Source organism: Notolepis coatsorum (genome assembly GCF_963971535.1).
Source record: "Notolepis coatsorum genome assembly, chromosome: 6".
Lineage (NCBI taxonomy): Eukaryota > Metazoa > Chordata > Actinopteri > Aulopiformes > Paralepididae > Notolepis > Notolepis coatsorum.
Genome location: NC_140170.1, coordinates 129,256,661 through 129,281,706, shown reverse-complemented (window position 1 = coordinate 129,281,706; position 25,046 = coordinate 129,256,661). Strand labels below are relative to the sequence as shown.

At 43.3% G+C, this 25,046-nt stretch overlaps 1 protein-coding gene across 1 annotated transcript in view; it reads right to left on the bottom strand.

Annotated features, from left to right (window-relative positions):
- Positions 1-7,075: 7,075 nt before the first annotated feature.
- mmp24 (matrix metallopeptidase 24) overlaps positions 7,076-25,046 on the bottom strand; it is a gene marked incomplete at both ends in the record, with an annotated part of 493,526 nt that continues 475,555 nt past the window's right edge. Inside the window, 2 exon segments of the mRNA XM_084317135.1 lie at positions 7,076-7,437; positions 16,552-16,818. Of these exon segments, the coding sequence (XP_084173261.1) occupies positions 7,076-7,437; positions 16,552-16,818 (629 nt within the window).

Genomic DNA, 25,046 nt, shown 5'->3' with positions numbered 1-25,046 from the left:
AAATGAAAAGCATAGTATTTACAGTACCTTTTTCATAAGAAAATCTAAATTGAAGTAAATCTCTTAAAGCTATATCTGATAAAATCTCCCTAGTAGTAGTAGTAGTAGTAGAAGTAGTAGTAGTAGTAGTAGTAGTAGTAGTAGTTGTTGTAGTATTATCCAAATAACTTCAATTATCTTGTTACTTTTAAAAGTCTGGACGGACTACCTTTGATATGTTTTATTCACCTATTTATTCTTTTACGAAAAGAGAATGTTAGAAACTAAAGGCAACAACAGGCAAGTTAAAGGGAGACCTAACCATGTGACGTCACATCACTCACCATGGCAACATGACCCAGAGATGATTTTGTAAACGTGTGAACAACTTTAGGAAGTCAACTGAGATTTGTCCACTGAAGATTTGTCCACATGTATACCATGTGCCCACCAAATGGTCATGGTCAACAGTATTTAAATATAGAACATACTGTATGGCACACTACAACTTTGGGTAAAAAAGTGCAGACCCATGTCTTGAATAATGGTGCCCACTCAGAAAAAATTGTTAGAATGAGTTAATGCACAGTTTTTAAAGCCTCTTAAAACTATTATACACCGTTATCCCATCTCTGGAAAGTGTCACCCCCCCCCCCCCCTCGTTGGGAGTGATGATGTCACATAACTAAGTCTACCTTTAAAGGCAACTCACTGTTGTCCAAAGCCACCAGCAAACAGCCAGACCTGGGACAAAACACTAACTCTCAATTATCTGGTATAAAGTTGTGCTTCAGAGCTCGACGTCAAGGGTTTAGCTTCCTCAATCCACTTTTGTAACCTTAAGCAAAACTTACCCCACTTACCCTCAACCAGTTATTAAAAATGTTCTCTCCCATGACCCAAAATAAGAAATTAAGTCTCTTAGGCTGGGATCCAGGCTCATTAAAACATATAATTTTTTTGTTATATACTGTAGTTTATGAAACCTACTCCAGACAACAGTAGAATCAAGTGGTAATAACACCCAACTTAAACCCAACTCATGTAGAATACATTTCCATGCTTTCTGTTTGTTTATGTGATTGATTAGACACATCCACCTGGCACAGTGGGAATCAGTTGGATTATTCCTGCCCCACCCTCCTGGGACTCCCAAGGCAGTCAAAACAAACACTCTTACAAAGCAATTGAAGTACATTTGAATTGCAATTTGTCCCAGGTCTGCATACATTATCCATAATAGCAAAACTGCAGAGGACCTTTTGCCTTCTGTGACAAGCATGTAAACGGACTGAATAAATAACGCTTTAAAAGAAGTGTGGTGAGCAGGCAAGGTCCACCATATACGTTAAAAAAAACAAAAAAAAACACAACTCATGTACATTTTTGCCTTTATGTGTTCCATAACCATTTAAATAAACACATAATAAGTGACAATGTCATTACTACATTTCCTTCAAGTACTATTTCTTCCATTTTACGTCTTCACAAAACAGACATCTGCTGAAATACACCTCACTGTTGTAAACTGCTACTCTTCTGCACGTCTTAAGAGGAAAATATACACAGTTTATTCCTTCTCTTATTGATGGTTTCAGTGGAATTGCATTGCTAGGGAACAGCTTGGGCTGCAAGTGTTTGCTAGTATCAACAACTGACAGGACATCAAATGCAGTCCATTTATAATGTTTATGCTGTCAAGTTGAAAGCATCTATAGGCGGTGATGTGAGGGGAGGATTGGTGGCATGGGATTCCCCTTGTTAGTAGAACTTATTGAATGCATCCCTGTTATTAACCATGGGATTTCAGATGGAAAAGTACAATTAGCTTGTTTACCGTTCACCTTGTTCCACAGAACGCCCCCGGTTCACTGCTCTTTCTAAAGCACTCCCACTTTGCTGAAATGTCCCTTTCATTATGTTTTTATAACCTGATGGAAGGCTGATGTGGAAACGGAGCATCCACACTCAAAATCATATGGGGAGGTGTGGTTAGAGTTTGTAAATTTGGATCCTCAGACTGGAGCTGGAAAATGTTCAGTGGAGGAAGTGAATGACAAGGCGTCCCCTCCCCAAACCACCCCCACTGCGGTGCCCATCACTCCCACTGCGGTGCCCATCACTCCCACTGCGGTGCCCATCACCCCCACTGCGGTGCCCATCACTCCCACTGCGGTGCCCATCACTCCCACTGCGGTGCCCATCACCCCCACTGCGGTGCCCATCACCCCCACTGCGGTGCCCATCACCCCCACTGCGGTGCCCATCACTCCCACTGCGGTGCCCATCACTCCCACTGCGGTGTCCATCACCCCCAGCTGTGTTGGTGGAGCTGCTCGGTCCTACGAGGATATGAATGGTGGCTTGATTGGCCTGCCCCCACTACAGTAAGACCTAAGTACTTTATGGCAACAATGACTATGTTTTTATTAATGATAAACCTGCAATTTTCTATAATAACTACCCCAGTTTGCTGCCATTTACACTGGTGATGGCTGCACATGCAATGAATAGATTTGATTATGTATGTACGGGGCACGTTGCAGAGAGATGACAACCCCTTGTTAGCTTGATTAAATGCATCTCTGTTGGGTTGGAAACATTAGAGAAAGATATGCTTTCCCTTGCCACAGTCCCTCCTGTTTAAAAGTAGAACAACTCGCCCATCAATGATAAACCTGCAATGCTCCACAACTAGCCAAGAGCTTTCTCTCTCTTTCCATTTACAAAGTGAATGAGCATCAAGTAGAAAGACTGCAGTCGCTTCAAGCTACACTTGAACAAAGCTTTTACTGAGGAATACCTCACAAAATCTCTTTCTAAGCTACGAAAGCAGAACATATGAAAATGCTTCATCGTGAGCTTTTCAGCCAATAAATGCATGAATAGATTCATCAGTAGGGTATGATCTAAACTTTTTCTCTTAAAAATGTAGGAAGATATTCAGGCAATCATATCACATCACAGGAGAGTTCTAACAATCTAACATTCCAGAATGTGAACATGAAACATACCTTGTGGTTTAACCAAGGAAAGTGCAGGTAGGCCGCTTATCAATATCCACATGCATGTAAACCTGGCAAGGTAATCATTATATTAACCAATTCCCAGCCCATTCTTACCTATGCAAGCCTTCCCTGGCTTCTACCGTGTGACGTGTAAGAAATGGTTGCATTTCTGAATAGCAACCTAATAACCAACAAGACTCTGGCTTCAAGTGTTTTGCCATCACCCAAGTGTGAATGAGTTAATTAAAATCTCAAGTATTGATTACATGTGAATTCAACAGGATCAAGCAGCCCCAGTCAATATCTTATACAAGAGTCACAACAAGATACAAGCTAAGTCTGACAGACACTCACATTTCCCCTAACAAACAGGCAGAGGCCATGCATAGACCTACAGGGAGGGACAGAGCATCTTCTTCTGTGTCAGGATGTATTGTAGATTGAAAGGGAACGAATGCACCTGTGACTTAGAATGACTTCCCTCCAAGTCAGAAATAATGCACAATATCGATGAGTATTGATTTGTACCCGGTGCTGTGTGTGCTGAATTGCACCCAATGGCAGCAACATAATTGTAAGGATATATAGGCTGAGAATACATTAAATTACCGAAAGACGGAAAGCACTCAATGAGGTACAAAGCAAAGAGTACACAAAGATGAGGGGAAGAAATATAGATACAGAAGCAGTCTGTAGCCACTAACCTAACAGTAACTTCCCTTTTGTGTGTGTGTGTGTTTGTGCGTGTGTGTTTGTGTGTGTACAGTATGCAAATATACAGTATGTGTATGCATGCGTGTGTGCACACAAGCATAATACTTGTTGTATTTGTGTGTGTGTGTGTGTCTATCTAACAATGCCCATTCTTATGGTCAGAGAATCTGGATGCACAGTGACTCATCCAGGAGGAACCCAGTTGAACTGGAGCAGTGGTTCCCAACACAGGGCCATGTCCCTGCTAGGGGGATGCTTCAATTATCTCAGGGGGCCCAAAAGGGTCTCAGGAGAGATTGAGGAAAATTAAAAATAATATGAGACAGAGAAGCAAAATGAGTACAAAATGAGTTCAACAATATACAGAGTTTCACAGATATAGAGTTTTTCCAATTATGTTTAGAAACCAAGTTGCAGTGAAATAACAAAATAATGCCATTAAGTTGCACATTAATTTACCTGAATGATGTAATGCATGTTGGCAAGACATACAGCCATGGCAACCCCCCTCTGCTGCTATGCGTCTTGCCTACCAGGAGTGGGTTGGATGGGTGTGAAGCTATGGGTGAGCTAAGGGGTTGAGGGAGGGGAACCACTGCCCACTATAGAGACACTGTTTCAACAAGAACAGACACTGTAGGCTAATCGATGCCTAAGGGACTGTGCAACACCACAGCATATCCAACAATGGGATGCTTTCACACAAACACTATTTCATGTGAATTTAACAGAGCGCTTACTAGGCGGGATGGCATAATATAACCTCAAATTGAATTAAACTGAATGCTTGGTAGGGGGTTGCCACATTTAATTAAACATAATTAATTATTAATAGGAGTGGTGCAAAAGAGCAGAAAGGGGCGCTGTGATAACCATGTAAAAAAAAAGCTGACAGCAAGTCAAAGCAAAAGAGCAGATTTCACAGCAGGAGCACTTTGGTCAAATCTTGTTATTATAATGAATGATCCCAGATGAGATGTCCACAGTTCATATAAAAGTATTTTTTGTTCTGGGTTTTTGTTATTTGCCAACTGTCCCGTCACATCATGTTTTTAATTGTCACATGGTGTACATTTAATTTCTGAGGCCTTTCCACCCTGTGAAACTAACACTTTGACTTGTCGTTACTAAAGATGAAATATGATTTGTCTATACTGTTGCAACATCTCAGACTTTATGATAGAAGCACTTAGTCAGAAATGAAAGCAGCTGAAATCCGACACCAACTGCAGATGAAAAGAAAGTCATGCTAGGATAAAACCAGCATGCCATGTGCTCAGCAAACAGATTTCAAGAGTCAAAAACAGAGCAAGAAAGACAGGAGAGACAGAGATCTTCTTTAGTGTGGGTATTGTGTAATAAAGCACATGTTATAAATTGTGGGTGCCGGGTGGATAACTTTTTTCTTCCTTTTGGGTCTGTCTTTTTAATCCTGGCACAGATCTTTCATTTGAATAATTTTTTACATTATTGGATGCGTATACCAACCCCTCTTGCTACAGATGGAGACATAGTAAGCCAGACAGAGCCGACTGGCAGGAGGGAGGGAGCAGGAGAGATGGACAGAAAGGAGTGAAAGAGTAGAGAGAGAGATGACAGGGGGATTAGAGTGAGGGATGTGGAGGGCAAGTAGCCCCTATTAGAGTGGTGTGAACAGAACAACTTCATTAAGCTCAGTCGATGTTGCTGTGGCGTGTTGAGCATACTAATACAGCCCCCCTGTCTTCCTTCATGCATTCCTCCCTCCCTCTCTCTCTCTTTCTATCTCTGCATTTTCAGTTTTCACACCCTGGTTTGCCACCTTCTTTTTCTCTCTGGCTCACTCTTTTGCTCTCTCTGCTTTTTGTTTTTGCATCTTGCTTTTGCTCTGTCTCTCTCTTTCTCTCCCTCCCCTCTTCTTTCTCCAATTCTCCCCTCTCAGCATCCCTGTTCTCTAGAGTGTAGAGAAAAATACAAAAACTACAAAGGCGAAAATAAAGAAGGACAGAGAGAACAAAGCAGATGTAGATCAGATCAAAACTAAACAAACTAGCTCAGCTCTCCAACTGTGAGAGCCTTGTTAAATGTGGGCCAATACGCTGGGGCTGTTAAGATGGAGATGAAGCCCTTTAACTAACATTAATCCAATCTATCTTTATACACTGACGACTGTCTAATGTACATCTGCCAAATCCCATTGGTAAACTCTCTAAATAAAAGCATTTCTTTTTTATCTTTCGCACAGACGCCTTGCTATTTTTTTGGTGTGTTTTTCACAGTTTTTTTTAACTATTTCAAGATGAGCTATTGTTAAACCTTTACTTTAATCCAATCTCTGCTTTACTAGGCGAGTTCAATGCAGTCAATCCATAGAGGTCTGGCTTAATGGTGATGAGGATGCTCTCATTATGTGCAGTGAACAATAAGAGAGAAAAGGGTCATCTTCAACATCTCTACGTCTCCACAAAACAGAAATAAATAAAATAAAAAATAAAATAAAATAACTATTCAGTGATCCACAAAGAGATCATTGGTTGTCTTTAGTTATGGCCTTTATACCTACATTGTATGTTCAAGTTTTTTATGTAAGCATTTTTTTTCTTTTATTTCTTTAATTTAATTTGACTTAATAGTTCACATAGTCCATGTTGTCCAAGTTGCTGTTGTTACAACACGCTTGTTGGTGGCAGCATCACATCCTCCTCATCTCATTTCTATCATTGAGAAAGAAGATGCTGTGACCGTTGTTGAAGGTCAGTGTAACTTATCTCACCCAGTTTCACCCCCAAGAGGACATGGACAGGTCAGGTCACGTGCTGTGGAACAACGGCTGAATGGTTTTGATTGGATATCTTCACCAATCAAATCCATCAACGGGTCAATATTGCCTCATGGTGTTCCAGCTGTTGTCAGCCTCTCCAGGTGAAGGAAGACAGAATCAGGTAAAAGCCTCTCCTTCCTTTTTCACACAGAGGTGTTTGTGTTACAAGACAGGCACGAAACACACACACACACACACACACACACACACACACACACACACACACACACACACACACACACACACACACACACACACACACACACACACACACACACACACACACACACACACACACACACACACACACACACACACACACACACACACACACACACACACACACACACACACACACACACACACACTGAGAAAGTGTCTGCATGAATTCCCATCCGTGTTCCTCCGGGTAGTGTTCAGCACTAGCTACTGCTGCACGAGTCCTTTCCGCGTTATCACCCTACAGTCCTTCGCTGATGTCATCATTGGCCTCAGTTAACATCAGCTAGCTAACAACAACTCAACCCCTTGACCCTTCAAACCTCCAGCCATGACCTTTGCCCTCCTGTGCCTGTCATACCCACTCCTGGACAGGGTATTTGTAGTAGTGCTGAGTCATTGTGCTCTGCTGGACCCCTTTGTTCTTAAACTGGAAGATGGTGTAGACCAGGACGAGGATGCACAGCGACAGGATGCAGGGAATCACCACGGCGATGGCGTTGACCGTCGGCGGCACATCGTTGATGGTCACCATGATGTCGACGTCGTCGAGTGGCAGCTGGCGGTCGCCGCGGTTGCCACCGCCGGAGCGCTCCATGTCGGACTGGTCGCAGCCCATCCAGTCACGCAAGATGGATTTGGGGTAGCCGGGCTCCACGGTGAGCTTCTGGTTGTCGAACTTCCAGTATTCTTTACCCTTGTAGAAGTAGGTGTAGTCTGGAGAGAGAGAGAGAGAGAGAGAGAGAGAGAGAGAGAGAGAGAGAGAGAGAGAGAGAGAGAGAGAGAGAGAGAGAGAGAGAGAGAGAGAGAGAGAAAGAGTGGGGTGAGAGAGAGGGAGGTAGGTAGGTAAAGTTAGGAGGGTAGGGAAGATTGGCACGGAGAAGGGAGAGAGAAGGAAATACAGAGGGGGAGACATTTAGGAATTCAAGTGATTCTTATTGAAACTTATTGATACAGACACAGTTTATTTGCCAGAATTACAAATTAAACACATTAAATGTAGAATCTGTAATGCTGTCAAACAGCGGCCTTTAGAGTCTAGGCAGAAGAACCACGCTTCATATTGCACTTTGTTTACATTTTTTCTTTTGGTCTGATGTGTGGGTTAGAGCAGAGGTGGGCCATCAGGGCCAGCAACATTTATAATGTTATTTTCATTAATGTTAAATGTGTGTTTGACATGTTGGGCATATTCTTTGACACGCGGCTAGAGCCTTCTAGCTGGCCTAAGCTATGTCAGCAGTCTGAGTGGTGCAAAATTCAGCTTGTGCTATCAGATATTCAGATTCAGAGTTTTATTTGCCACATGGAAGTAATATAAATCATACAGTTCTCATACAAACACATAAAGAGGGCCAGCTACAGCAAAAAGAAATAGCAATGTAAAGTCTGTAAAGTAGCAGAGAGGTTTCTATTTAGATTTGTATTTAGTCCTATTGTTATTTTTAATGCACAATGATGGAAGGGGGAGCAGAAATGGATTTAGTGATTGTTGACTGATGACTTCTTTTAGGAGAAAGACCTTTCAAGAAAAGCTGGAGCTAGTGAGGACAGCTAACAGCTCTGTCCTAACCAATCGAAGCAACTATGAAAGGTACACCTGGCTTACAGCATCGGAGGAACATTGAAAATGTTATTGCTGGGAATGCAATGGGTTATTTGCAACCAACAGATTTGACGATGACAGAGCATACAGTATGACAGGTGCTTGAGTGTGTTTTTCAAGGGGTTGTTTTAAATGCAGCTGAAGCCGCGGTCACTTCAATATAGTCTTTCAATATCATTTTCTATATAATTGAGTTTTTCGTTTCATTTCTATGTGAAGATAATTAGAAAAATGTTAGAAGCATTTTTAAGTTAGGTAAATAAATCCTTAGATTTTTTCAAGTGATGAGAAGTTTTTGTAAGTGAATGAGTTGGATTGAAGAGGGTGAAGCTTCCTTTGCAAAATACATGAATAATGTTGTCAATATGCTGCTGCTGATTTAATTTGTATCTATGTCTTGTGTGCTGTCACCAATATATATTTTAATCTGTGGTAAGGTGTGCCATCACCAAATATGTTTTCATCTGTGTCTGGTCAGGTGGGTTTGTGACCGAATCATATGCTTCATCTGCCAAGGTGCGCCGTCACCAAATGTGTTTACAGTTTTCATCTGTTATGGTGCTCCGACACCAGAGTTTGTCCTATAGCATGGTATGAATTAGGTTCAGATTCAGTGGCCTGGCTGTGCCTCATTCTATGTGGCAGCATGTGTGCATGTTGTGTTACGGTCACTGTGAATATGGGGTGGTTATAGCCCCCCAATGGCCCTAGTGTCATGGTGAGGTTATTCAAAGTCGGTGAAATTGCTTAATTGATAGCACTGAATTCCTACGTGTAAAATCCATGCCCGCCACTGGGTTAAAGTTGAGTGGAGATAGGGGACAGGTTGCTATTTCTGGCCACAACTCAGGCTCTGCCAAGAGAAGTCTGAAGACATCTAAAATATAATAAGTTAAATAGCTATATATAATATTATAGCTATATATATGTCATATATGTTGTTCTGCTATGTGTTCTTCTTTTTTTATATATCTATTTTATTTTATTCTTTTTAACTATGTAGCACTCTGAGATTCTCAGGAAGGTAGGGTGCGTTACAAATGAAATGTATTATTATTATTTTATATATATATATATATACACAATGTATTAAAGCTATATAATAACTTATTATACAGTGAAGCCTGAGGTATGGCCAGCAACCCCTCCCCAAGAGGTCGCTGTTTGATGGCATTACATATTCTACCTTTAACACATTGCCATCACCCCAGCAGCCGCCATCACCCCAGTCATCACACACATAATAAACCTCTCTATAAAACAGGGACACGTCCCCAAGGACTTCAAAATAGCGAGAGTGACCCCTCTGCACAAAAAAGGCAGTAAATTAGACCCAGGCAACTACCGCCCTGTTTCTATCCTTACCTCCATCTCGAAAGTCATGGAAAAAATTGTATACGAACAGGTCGAAAAATACCTTGCGGAAAAAAATCTAATCTACGAATTCCAATCTGGCTTCAGAACATCCCACTCCACTGACACATGCCTTCTCTATTTAAACGACCACATCAAACAAGAGGTGGACGCGGGCAAATACTGCGGCATGGTCATGCTGGACCTACAAAAGGCCTTCGACACTGTCAATCACACCATTCTGATTGACAAGCTAAAAGCAATTGGTTTTGATAGTCTATCAGTGAGCTGGATGCAATCCTACCTGGAGGGGAGAGAGCAGATGGTGGAGGTAAACGGTACCCTATCCCCCCCCCTCACAGTAAACTGTGGTGTTCCACAAGGAAGCATACTAGGTCCGCTACTGTTCCTAATTTATGCAAATGACATGTCGTCAGCTTGTGACTGCAACTTGTTCCTGTTTGCGGACGACTCAGCCCTGCTGGTCTCTGACAAGAACAAATTACAGGTTGAAAAAACCCTCAGCTCAGAACTAAGCAAAATCTGCATATGGCTCGCTGATAACAAACTATCATTACACATGGGCAAAACAGAGTCCATTCTCTTCGGTTCAAATAACAAACTCAGCAAGACCGACGGCTTCTCAGTTACAGTGGGTGACAATATTGTCACAAGGAAAGAAGATATTACCTACCTGGGTTCCATCCTAGAGGCAAATCTTTCCTGTGACAAAATGGCATCCAATGTAATAAAAAAAGTCAACCAACGAACTCGTTTCTTGTACCGGATCTCCTCACTGGTAAACAAGAATACCCTGAAGACTCTAGCAGGAGCACTCATTCAAGGGTACTACGACTATGCTTGCACCTCATGGTACCAAAGCACCTCAAAGGCGCTAAAAACAAAATTACAAACATCTCAAAACAAACTGGTCAGACTACTGCTTGACCTTACTCCTAGAACCCACCTCACCCCTGCCCACTTTGACAACCTAGGATGGCTTAGAGTAGACGACAGAGTACAGCAACTTGCAATGGGCCTGGTCTACAAGATACACTACACGACCAAGGTACCCATGTACATGACTAAATACTTCCCAAAGGTCAGTGAATACCACGATCACAACACCAGAGGGAGCTCCACAAATCATGTTAAACCCAGATTCGGCTCAAACAAGGGACTAAACACGTTTCGCAATTATGCCACATCAATGTGGAACGCCCTACCCAAAGCTGTAAAGGAATGTGAATCACTACCCACTTTCAAAAACACTCTCAAAAAACACCTAAGGGAGACTGCAACTCGAAACTGGCCCCTGTAAATGTCCGAACACAACCCCCGCCAACACCCCCCCCCCCACTCCTACCCCCCCCCCCCCCCCCCCCCCCCCCCCCAACCACCTCCAATGTACAGTCCCACCCCCACCTACCCAATCCAATGTACAGTTTCTACGCCTAATGTATATACTCTTTTCTTTCTGGACTCTTTTTGTATCACAAATACAGTACTGTAATTGCAAATCTGGTATGTCATAAATGTATAGATGTAGCAGTACTGTCTATCTGTATGTCATGTATGTCATATATGTTACGATGAATTGGAAATGGGGGACCCTGGTGGAAACAAGACGAAAGTCTTTCTCTGGTCTGCATCCCCTTAACAATTGTATGTATTGAGCTGTACTGCACTGTACCCATTCTGCAATCTGTTAATAAAGTTTTCATTCATTCATTCATTCAGGGGCCATTGGGGACCGTTTAATCTCACGCTAAACGGCCAGCATATCAAAACAGACTTGCATTGTATGTGAGGCTGTTTGTAGAGCTAAATCTATACTTTATAGTATTGCTATCTGTACATTCTCATTGTCAATTTAGACCATAAACCGTCCCTTCAAAATGGCTTAAAGAAAGAATTTTTTCATCAATACGTTCTCATTTTATAGCCTCGTGAATATAAGCGTTATATGGGGTTTGGTCTAGTATATTTCCTGGAAGGCGAGATACAGGGCGCTAAGCTAACAACATTAAATCGAACAGCGTTTCGGCCCTACAGAAGCTAGAGCTAAAACGCAAAATGCATATTGTCGGTATTCATGGTCCACCATGAATGCATGAAAGGGGGGGGGGGGGGGGGGGCGGGGGACATCGTTTCTGATTATTGATTACCAATAACCGCGTTAGCCTCAGTAGCCACATTCGCTGATTGGCTGGTTGAGTATGATAACAAGGCCTGATCAGCGTGTAATTTACGTGAAAAAGATCTTACCGTGGGCCGGTTGGATCCCAAAAAGTATTTCCCAGTTATCGATCGCCATCTGGTAGATCGATATGTCCATTGGCTGATGATATATTCCTTTACTGCATAGTGAATTCGGTGTCGCAAAAGGTATTCCAAGCTACAGGCTACAGGCATAGCTTCCAGCTAACAGTAAACTCCATTCAAAGTCAAAAGAAAGAGAGCACCGCTCTGCCACAGGGAACACTGCATTATCGAGACAGAGCCCCTACGAGGATCTGGCCGGTAATGCACTTTTCAGAATTCGAAGAGTGGGATAAATCTGCAGTGCCGCTCAGTGACATTGAGTAGGTTATTCAAATGGAATAAAAGCCAAAACAACCTTGCCACGGACATGTCCGTGGTTGGCCCTTTAAGCATGGCGCCGAAACACGGACATGTCTGTGGCTGGGCGCCAATGTGTTAAACCATTCATCCTGAAAAAAACATATACTATTAGTATTCGGAGCTGGATATCAGTATCAATATCCTCAACAGTATACCCTCCTTCTTGGTCCCAGCATATCCCTATGGCACAGTGACTCATGAGATACATTTATACTGTAACACAATAGAAGTAGACAGCACAAGCGCTTTGGCTCCGGCAGCGCTTGTTTTTATTGAAGGGCAATATTATGTAATGCCTACGAGACAACCACAGTAGCCAAGAGAGAGATGGCATTATAAAAGCAAGAGAAGAAGAGAGAGATTGTATATGTGTGTGTGTGTGTGTGTGTGTGTGTGTGTGTGTGTGTGTGTGTGTGTGTGTGTGTGTGTGTGTGTGTGTGTGTGTGTGTGTGTGTGTGTGTGTGTGTGTGTGCATGTATGTGTGTGCATGTATGTGTGTGCGTGTTTGTGGTAAAAGGATATGCCCTAAATATGAACACACATCGACTTAAGCACAGACACACAGACATCAAACACAAACAGACAATCACAAGCACACACACACATCACATGGACACATACACATGTACAGTATGTATGCAAGCATGCCATAATAATATGCATGTGCTATCATGCACACACACACACACACACACACACACACACACACACACACACACACACACACACACACACACACACACACACACACACACACACACACACACACACACACACACACATACCCACCTAATCACCCAACCCACACAGACACTTTATATAACCAGTCACACAAATTATATACACATTACACATACATATATACTGTACAGATACACACTCCCCACCCCCCACACAAACACAGAGAACACCACAGCAACAGCAGAAGACCGCACACACACACACACACACACACACACACACACACACACACACACACACACACACACACACACACACACACACACACACACACACACACACACACACACAGAAAACATGATATGCACACATTGAAAACACACACACACACACACAGAGAAAATAGACATACAGACACAGAAAACCAACATAGAAAATAGACATGCACACATAACAGACACATAGAGAAAATAAACACACACACATAGAAAACAGAGGCTACAGTTAATGCCGTTTTTTTATGTAATGATAAAGATCTGATGTTATCCACACTTGACCTGAGCAGAACATGCCCATTCATTATGTGTCTCCCGTGGCCGGATGGGTTATGTTGGATTATTCCTCTTTCCCACTTGCCCTCCATGTATTTACAATGCTCACGTGCATCGTGGCTGGATGGGTCCAGACTATCATTCTGACCACGATGTAAGCCTGACTACTTAGGTATGTGGCCCGGCTCATCTAATCACAATGCAGCTAAATCTGATTTGGGACCTGTCACTTAACATAATTGGATGATGAAGGTGTAACTGTAGCCAGAGAAACACACAAAAACACACATACCTCTGCATACAGGCACACGCACGCACACACACACACACACACACACACACACACACACACACACACACACACACACACACACACACACACACACACACACACACACACACACACACACACACACACACACACACACACATATATATATATATACAAATCAACAAATGTATAATGTATATGTATATGGGATTAAAATATTACAGAGGTGAAACATGCTTTTATAGACATGGATAGGTATGGATACAAAAAGTATTTAATTTTTTTTTATCTGTTAGAACAGCATCTGGCCAGCTGATCAGCCCTTCTCCTTGACAGGCCTGCAATCATCAGGCCACTAACAGCAAGTTGCTTCTGAAGGCTACCAAATATTAAAATAATTGACAAATCAAATCAAATCAAATTTATTTATAGGGCCCGACAACACACGTTAATGTCCCCATGGGCCGTACAGATCTTCTTTAAACAAGTCAAGAAGAAAACATAACAATAAGTCAAGAACAGAACAAGAACACCATAAGGTCCAAACATTTTTAGATGAATGCAAATAGATGAAAGAATGCAAGCACTCCCAGACATACCCCACGCGAAGGTAAGGAAAAACTCACTAAAACCTAACAATAGGGAAAAAAGCTCCACAGGCAGTGTGGAGGAGAGAAACCTTAGAAGGGCCATTCAAGGGGGGATCTCCCTTCTTAGATGTTGGTGATAGTAGTGTTGCAGACGGACAGTTGGTAAGCATGCACTCATGTGTGTAGTGGAACACAGATGAGTGCATGCAATAGCAACTGTACATTTTGAAAAATTAAAGATAGAGCTAATAGCGATAGCAACTGAACATTCTGAAAGATTAAAGATAGAGCTGATAGCGAATCTATTTGAGGCACAGGGGCGGCACACACACACACACACACACACACACACACACACACACACACACACACACACACACACACACACACACACACACACACACACACACACACACACACACACACACACACACACACACACACACACACACACACACACACACACACACACACACACACACACACACACACACACACACACACACACACACACACACACACACACACACACAGTCATCTCTGCCTCTGGTGTTTCTTGCCTTCCACAGTGACAGCCAGAGGGGTCAGGGGCCATGACTGGACAAGCAGAAGTGATGATGATGGGATTCCCTCTAGGAATACAGCGTGTGTGTGTCTGTGTCTCCACTGCACTTGGTGGTATTTGATGCTGCTGTAGCAGAAGTAAAGGGCTAAGGGGGAATTCAATTTAGGAGACCAAACTGACTACTGACTCACTAAATGCTTGACAGGCTGACTGACTGACTGGTTGACTGGGTGACTGACAGACTGGTTGACTGGGTGACTGACTGACTGACTGACTGGGTGACTGACTGACTGACTGACTGGGTGACTGACTGACTGGTTGACTGGTTGACTGGGTGACTGACTGGCACTGGGTGCTAAGAATTGTCAGGGACAAACGTACAATAGTACAGTGTGTTGGATTTTCAGGGTTATCAGCCAGTAATCAACTCGTCACCTGTGGTTCCGTGAAGTTTCTGCATTGTGTTGTTTATCTTACGTGGAAGTCGACCTTCCCCGTACTGGCTGTAACACTGTTCCACCCCGTTAATGCATCCAACTCAGAAGAAAACGACACACTGGAAACGTGATACCTTTCCTTGATGTTGATGTTTATTCCATAAACATAGCCTCTGTACAAGATGGAAACAGTTCTGAAAGTCTTTGAAAAGTCTATTGAATTCCTTAATTCTACCGGTCTCTCCTCCTATCAGTTCGATGATGGTTGCGGCCCAGTGGGTAGCCAAAGCCTTTCCTGTTAGCTGAAGCTAGCTCCTCTTGGCGTTCCCCCTCCCCCACCCTCCGGCTATCGGAGGGTGAAAGGGATTTCTGCTGTCTCTCTGTCAACGTCCCTACGTGTCAGCTTCATGTCCTAGTCTACTTTAAACTGGAAGAAACTCACAGTCACAGCTATAACGTCTTTCCCCTAGCAACGGTGCCCATCCCCGTATCCACGCCCCGTCTCTCTTACTAAGTGACACAACGCCACGGCAACGGCGCAACGTCTCTACGTTTCTTGTCACCTCTGACCCACTCTAACGCCCTTTCTCTATCTCTTCCCCTCCCGGCGGCCTGCTCTCGATGGTGACCTTGGCTGCTATCACTCACACACCCTGCACCATGTCTCTGGTCTGTTTCTGGAGAGTCTAACCCTATGCTCTCTGTCTGCTCCTCAGCTTAAAGGCCCTGTTGGTGTTGACCCGTACCGAGTAGATGTCTCCTGTCATCTATAGATATTTACATATATACACATAAAAACAAGTGCTATTATTTCAAGTGTTTCCACTGAAACCAATGACTAAAAGAAGCCAGTGCTGAAATTACATTATCAGTGGACATCCCCTGGTTGGTTGGGTGGCAAGATGGCTGTCTTGATTGGTCGAAGTTCAAGTGCGACTGGCAGGCTATTAAAATAGGCAACAAGTGCAATTATATTCCATAGTGAGGATTCACACAAACCTTTTGGCAAACAATCAAGTGTAACATGTTTGCTGTACAGTACCTGTATCTGTATCTAATTTTGGTATGAAGCTCAAATGGATGACAAATACATAGACAGAGACAAACAAACATAAGAGATATAGAAAGACAGACCGACAGACAAATACTCACAGCCCTCCCTGCTGATGAAGGCCCCCTGCGGTGCGTCCGGTATGCCCTTCCACACGGTGATGGGTTTGGGGTAACCCGGGTCAGCGGTGTGTTTCTCCTCGTTGTAGCGCCAGTACTGGTCCCCTTTGAAGAAGTAGGTCTTCCCGACCGGCTCCCAGCGCAGTGCCGTGTCGATGCCGTCTTTGGGAAGGCAGCTGCCCAGCTCCGCCAGGTTGTGAGGGTAGCCAGACTCCGCGGTGACCTCTTTGAATACCCAGTACTTATCACCTGGAAAGACAAAAGGTAGTAAACTGTTCAGAGACTGTTGCTCACGTTATAGTTCATCGGACAGGGGAGTGGATAGAATGCGAGGAGGAGTGCAAGGTACGTGCCTCAAGGCACTCCAGTAGCTCCACTGTGAGCTGCCAGAAAACTTGAGAAATGCACTCAGTAGATTCAGATTCGGGCTGTCAGTTTATCGTGTTAATTAGATGAATTAATTACACAGCAAATTATCACGTTATGAAAATTAACTCAAAATAAATTAATTTTTTTTATATAAAATATATATATATATATTTTTTAATCTCATTCATTCCATAACAACATAGAATGTATTCCCAGTGTCAGAAATACTGTGTCTGTTACTAGGCTTGAATAAATTGTAATGAACCTAATGAGAATATCAATTCAATTCTTTCCCCCCCCTTTTTTTACTGTGAATAACACCATGCTAAAATTGACCAGACCTAAAATGGTTATGCGATTGGTTATGCGATTAAAATGCGATTAATTAGATTAACCCTTATGTGGTGTTAGTGTCTCCAGCGACCCGTTTCAAGGTTATAATATGTAATAACTACCATGTAGTTGATTTTATTAGAACAAGGCTTTATGATATCCTCCACAACACATATAAGCACAGCAAAACTATGTTTCACCATTTTGAAAATTCTGAAGGTATCTGCAGAAGAAAAGTTACGACTGTGGTGTTAGGGTCATTCTTGACCCGGCAAGGTAAAACTATACTATAAAAATACAAAATATAAATAAATAAAATAATAATAAATATACAAAACTTTATATTCTAATATTGTTCTATTATAGTCATAAAACATTATTATCTATGCGTTTCACATTTAGTATATTATGATTGAACAACCTCATTTTCATCTTAAAAATAAGGGACATGATGTGTCTCGGGGGCCATAAAATCAAATTACAATGGGATTATATGGTTATGAATGCATATAATGTTAGTTAGGATGTATTATTAACTATATTGAGTGATACTCCTTTCTTTTTAGTGGTCAGGACTGAGTTAGACCCCGGGTCAACATTGACCCGCTAACAACGGTCAGTGGTGCCAATTCCTAACACAACATGAGGGTTAATTAATTACAAATCCTGTAATTAATTAGATTAACAGCACTAATTCAGACCTCTGCCAAAACTTAACAATCTTCCCACTTTGCTGTTACTTTCACACTCCAGATTTGACTGGATAGATGACAGAAAGTAAAAGTGCAAAAATTAAATGTGTTTCTGGCTGGGTACCATTTCTGTGACTGTTACGACTAACGAGTCAGACGTGCTCACTTGGAAATCTTAAGTCAAGTCAAGTCAAGTCAAGAGTTTTAATTGTCACGGCATACAGGTATACAATGAAATGCGGCTGGTCTTGCCCGCGACGATGTGCAATACAGTGGTACAACATATAATAGAATCCAATAGAAATACAGTGGTACAACATATTAATAGAATCCAATAAAACAGTGCAATAAACAGGTACATGGTGTGCCATCTCGGTATCTGTACATTAGTATTTACAGAGCATATAGGACATGCTAGGTAGCTTTAGTAGTGCAATACACTGTTCCTGATGTTATACTACTTTAAAGTGGCCTTTCCTCTGGCCATAAGTGTGCGTGTGTGTGGCATGAGTGTTAAAGTGGCTGCTAGTGTGTGAGCGTGCTCAGCGTGCGTGTCGTGTATGTGCTTGTGTGTGCTTGTGTGTGGATAGTTCAGTTTCTGTGTCTCTCAATGTTCATTGTTCAAGGCTCTGATGGCCTGGGGGAAGAAGCTTAGCCTAAGCCTCTCCGTCCTAGTAGCTGGGGTTCGCAGGCGTCTGCCTGACCTCAGCAGCTGGAACAGGCTGTTATTGGAGTGGTGGGGGTCTTTCATTATCCTGCAGGCTCTGGATTTGGTCTGGCCTGATGGTGGCGCTGGAGGAAAGGTCATGGGTTTGACAAAAACCAATAGATGTCTTACTCTTCCTGTTGGCATCATAAATGTTCACAGCATATTGTATGGCAATCTAGTCAATACTCATCAAGCTATCTTGTTCACAGATGGATGGACAAACAAACAGGGGCGAAAACATAACCTCCTTGGTGGAGGTGAAAATGAGTTGACTTGCAAATCGACATATAAAATGTCAAAAATTTGAATTCATTACATGTCCAGTAAATTACATTTTGAAGCAAAGAGAACTAGTGGTAGACCTAGAAGATTGTTTTTGTTATACAGCAGCAGCAGCACCATCTCTACCACCACCACCACTAACACTACCACCACCACCACTAAGGCCTTGTCCAGACGATTCTTTTTAATCTTTTTCATTTTCAATTAGTTTTCATTTCAAAAAAGGTTTCCGTAAAAACGAAATCATCTCAAGAAATAAGTGCGTGCCACAAATTTACAAAATAAATGTCTTTCCTGTTTTAGACGTCACTCTTTTATTTTGACACCCCCCGACCGGAAGTGTCTGTTATCGTCCGGTTCTGTGATTTTGAACTAACGTAACGAGAGACCACGGCTCAAACTACCTGTGTTGTATTAAAGTAATTGATGTTTAACTTGTCCCTGTGTCCAGTCATTTCGACTAGCAAACGTTGTCTGTATTTAACGTTACCTCAGGATACCACTGTCTATTGTATTTAGTTGGTTAGCTATTTAGCTAATGTTGATAGCATTTTGAATAGCATCAACGCTAGCTGGCTGGCTACAGCTCAACACCAGCCATGGGAATACTATTTACTAAATTATGGAGGCTTTTTTTTTTTTTTTATTATATTTGTCTTTTTCCCCCTCCATTTTCCTCCGATTTTCTCCCATCCCAATGTTAGTCGTATGCCAATTCCAAGTCCCTTCCTGGTCGCTGCGCTTTACCCCCCACAGTCAGATTATTTGGGAGAGTGGAGGCTACCACGTGCTTCCTCCGACACACGTCCAGCCAATCACCGCTTCTTTTCACCTGGCAGCGCGGATTCTCATTGAGAGGGCGTAGCGTGTGGGAGGACCACACTATCCCCCTCACGTCCAATCCGCGCTTAGCAGGCGCCCCGACCGAACTGTAGGAGTCGCTGTTTACAACGACCCGGACCCACCCCGCCAGCTTCTCCCACCCTCTGATACAGCCAATTGTATCAGTGCAGACGGCCAGCCAAGCTGGTGACAACCCCGGAGCTGTGAGCTGGATTCGAACAGGCGAACCAAGCTCACAGCTCCGGGGCTGGTGACGAACGCAATCTCCGCTCGACCACCTAACCACCGAATTATGGAGGCTTTTTATTGGTCAAGGTAAGAGAGGATTTGTCATGATCAACTGAAGGCGTATGCTATGGAACAATATGTGCTTGGCTACTACTTGGGTTTTCAGAAAAAGGCCAGCTATGTGACGCTAATCTCTAGCTAGTATCGTGTATTCAGTAGCCTCCCGGTGTTTAATAAACACTTCTAGCCAGGACATATCTGGACATATGTTGGCTGGGCTTGCACATGCGGATTAAGGGAGATGTCAATCTGTTGTCGACGGTGGTAGTACATTTAGCTGTAAAAACCAGATCAAGCTCAATAGCTTCTGTAACATGAACGCAACTACTCTGATGCCATTGTTGTTGTGATGTGGGAGTTTGCACACGCGGGGTAAGGGAGAGGTGGGCTATCGCGTCAACGGTTCAGGAAAAGACTTGTATCGCTTGTAAAGACGGCGACACAAGGGGAGCGTCTTCAGAATTGCGCACTCTGGGAGCCGGTTTCAGAAAATAGCGTCTTCAGGCTGCCAGACCGCAGTTCCGTGTGGATGAAAGGTGCATATGATCAAATACTTTGACTGATACGACCAAAATCAGTTTAGTCTGGATATGGCCTAACACTACCACCACCACTACCACAAACACTAACACCACCACCACCACTACCACTAACACTAACACCACCACCACCACCACTACCACCACTACCACTAACACTACCACCACCACTAACACTAACACCACCACTACCACCACCACCACTACCACCAACACTACCACCACCACCACCACTACCACTACCACCACTACCACTAACACTACCACCACCACCACTACTACCACCACCACCACTAACACTACCACCACTAACACCAACACTAACACCACCACTACCACTAACACTACCACCACCACCACTACCACTAACACTACCACCACTAACACTAACACCATCACTACCACCACTATCACTAACACTACCACCACCACCACTACCACTACCACTACTACCACCACTACCACTAACACTACCACCACCACCACCACCACTACTAACACTAACACCATCACCACTACCACTAACACTACCACCACCACTAACACTACCACCACTAACACTAACACCACCACTAACACTAACACCACCACTAACACTACCACCACCACCACCACCACTACCACCACCATCACCATTACCACTAACACCACTACCACCACTAACACTACCACCATCATCAATATTTCTGCAGGAATTCTCAGAACTAATCTCAGTCTGTATCATTAGATGTGAAAGATTCTCATACATGCGATCTGAATATTCATATAAATAAGAAGAACGACCCCAAGGTCGTTGAGCTTATCAACCTACTGGACAGCTTTGAGCTAATACAACATGTAAATGAACCCACTCACCAACATGGTAACACCCTAGACTTAGTGATAACAACAAGGCTGAACATTGATAAAGTATCAGTAATCAAATTACCTGACCATCATTGAGTATTCTTCAATGCTAACCAAAACTTAACAGAGACAAAAACGGTATCCGTTGTAAAGCGAAGAGTAATAGATGACATTGCAGAAGAAAAGTTCTCAAATATCATGAGACAAACTGAACCATCCAGCCTGGACTGCTCTTTAAACTGCATGGTTGAAAATCTCAACAACACCCTATACACTGGATGATGTCGCTCCATTAAAGGTAAACAAATAATTCAAGTGACAAAATCTCCCCATGGTTAAATAATAGCAGTGTTGGTCAAACTAAGATAATCTGCAGAGCTGCTGAACAGAGGAATACCAAGCTCATATATATAGATACTGTATATATAAGGAAGCCATGACTGCCTATAACAAAGAAATACGAGTGGCAAGAAAGGACTATTTTTCTAAGATTATCACAGAGAATGCTGGAAACTAGAATATTATTCTCAGCCATCGACCAGCTACTCAACACTGTCCCCACCCCTCCACACTCATCTGCATCAAAATGTGAAGAACTAGCATTATTCTTCAATAACAAAATAACTTAAATTACTGCATTAGTCCTGATACAAACATGGACACCATCAGCAAACCCTGCAAAAAAGTAACCATAGGAAAATGTGCTTGCATTACGTCAACTGAGCTTTATAAAACTGTCATGGAATGTAACTCCTCTACTTCCTGTATTGACCATATACCAACAGCATTTTTTAAGCAAATATTCGAGAGTATTGCAAGTCATGTCTTAAATATTATAAATACATCACTTCTGACAAGCATCTTCCCAGATGCATTCAAAACAGCCGTCGTAAGACCCTTACTAAAGAAACCCAAACTAGACGGTAATGTACTAACCAACTATAGGCCAATATCCAACCTTCCATTCATAAGCAAGATACTTGAAAAAATATTCTCAATACAAATAAACTCCTTTCTCAAAGAAAACAACATCATGGAGGAATTTCAATCATGCTTCAGAACACACCATAGCAGTAAAACTGCTCTTAATAAACTAATTAGTGACCTCAGAATAAACTCGGATTCAAACAAAGTCTCAATTCTCGTCCTATTAGATCTAAGTGCAGCGTTTGACACGATCGACCATGATATCCTAATAAATCATCTAAAAAGGTTAGTTGGTCTTTCTGACTATGTATTAAACTGGTTCAGAACATAATATCAAAGGGAGAAAATATTACATCAGGCTTGGATATCATTCTTCTAAGAAACATGACACCCATTTTGGCGTTCCACAGGGGAGCTGCCTTTGTTCATTATTATTCTCACTATACATACAATAAGAGAACAGTCTTTGAGGTAGGCAGTCAATCAACTCATTGAGCATTAAAATGTATACAAAATCAAATCAACCTAGGATTTTTATATAACCCCCCACAGTGGTGGTTTCAGTTGGTACGTCCCAGCAGGGACCAGGATGTAAGCTATATGATGCCCATGTTATTGGTTGCAATACAGACGCACAGTTAGTTGACGCACGTTCTAGTCTCCTCTCTTATTTCACACAAACAGCTACCCCTGTATAAGAAGCTGCCTGGCTTCTTATGTTGCCGACATATCCTACAGAACATTCCTTAAAATAGAAAGAATTTACTTGCTTGTTAGCCATGTTGATGACAGCGAAACCACAGCGCCGATGCATAATGGCGTTAGCTAAACGAAACTAGTTTGAAGGTAAATTGGCTTTCAGTGTGTCAGAGCGAGCGCACTCAAGTTTACATTTACATTTACATTTAGTCATTTAGCTGACGCTTTTATCCAAAGCGACTTACATGTTCTGTACGACAAGCCATCAGGAAGGGCACAACTCTATCAGCTGAGCAACAATGTTCATCAAAGTGTTGAGTGCTACAGTGTAGGTTAGTTTATTAGGACAAGTGCATGACAGTAAGGTTTTTTTTTTTTTTTTTTTTTTTAATTCAGATAATGGTTGAAGAAGTGCGTCTTTAGTCGACGGCGAAAGATTGGACGTGTTTCGGATGTCCTAACTGGGGTGGGTAGTTCATTCCACCATTGTGGGGCAAGGACTGAGAATAGGCGACTTCTCTTTGATGACCCTCCCGGAGCTTGGATAGGAGTAGGTCTGAGGCGGCCAGAAGATGCAGAGCGTAGGGGTCTTGAGGGTGTGTAGTTAGAGACCATTGACCGGAGGTAGGCGGGAGCGGTTCCCTTTGCCGCACGGTATGCTAGGTCGAGGGCCTTGAAGCGGATTCGTGCAGCAATGGGGAGCCAGTGCAGGTCCCTAAGAAGTGGGGTGACTTCGGTAGGTTTGAGATCAGGCGGGCCACTGCGTTCTGAATGAGTTGAAGAGGCTTAGTGGCAGTGGCCGGGAGGCCAGCGAGCAGTGCGTTGCAGTAGTCGAGGCGGGAGATGACTGTTGATTGGACGAGGAGTTGGGTGGCTTCTTTTGTCAGGAAGGGGCGGATCCTTCTGACGTTGCTCAGGAGGAATCGGCAGGTTCTGGTTGTCGCTGCGATGTGAGCAGAGAAGTTCAACTGGTCGTCGAGGACAACACCAACACGTCGAGGTTCTTGGCGGTCGGGGACGCGGTCACAGCTGCATTCTCGACTGTGATGGAAAGGTCGGTCAGGGCGTAGGATTTGGCCGGCGGGTGGAGCAATTCTGTTTTGCTTAGGTTCAGTTTGAGGTGGTTGGTCGTCATTCAGGCGGAGATGTCTGACAGACAGGCCGAGATCCGCTCAGAGACGTGGATATCTGAGGGAAGGAGAGGAAGAGTTGAGTATCGTCGGCATAACAATGGTAGGAGAAGCCATGAGACGTGATAATGTTACCCAGTGATTTAGTGTAGAGAGAGAAGAGAAGGGGTCCTAAAACCGAGCCCTGGGGGACACCCGTCCGCAGGGGGCGGGTGGCCGACAGGGTCCCTCTCCATGACACTTGGTAGGAGCGGTCATTGAGGTATGATGACAGCCATGTCAGCGCAGAGCCAGCCACTCCCATTCCTGCGAGGGCCGCGAGGAGGATCTGGTGGTTGACTGTGTCGAAGGCTGCAGATAGATCTAGGAGAATCAGGACGGAGGAGAGGCCTTTCGCTTTTGCTAAGTGAAGTGCCTCTGTGACCGCAATGAGGGCTGTCTCTGTGGAGTGACCAGTCCTGAAGCCTGACTGATTAGGGTCTAGGAGGTCATTCTGTAAGAGATAAGCAGTAAGTTGGCTGGATACAGCACGTTCAAGTGTTTTAGAAAGGAAGGAGAGAAGAGAGACAGGACGGTAGTTGCCTATGACGGTAGGGTTCAGGGATGGTTTTTTTATGAGGGGCGTGACTCTGGCTTGTTTTAGGGAGGTGGGGACCACCCCCGAGTTGAGTGAGGAGTTGATGGTTGCAGTTAGGAATGGGAGGATGTCTGGTGCTATGGTCTGGAGGAGTGGGGAGGGTAGCCGGTCCAGCTGGCATGTAGTCGGACGGTTTGACGTTACCAGTGTCAGGGTCTCAGCTTCTGTAATGGGAGAGAAAGA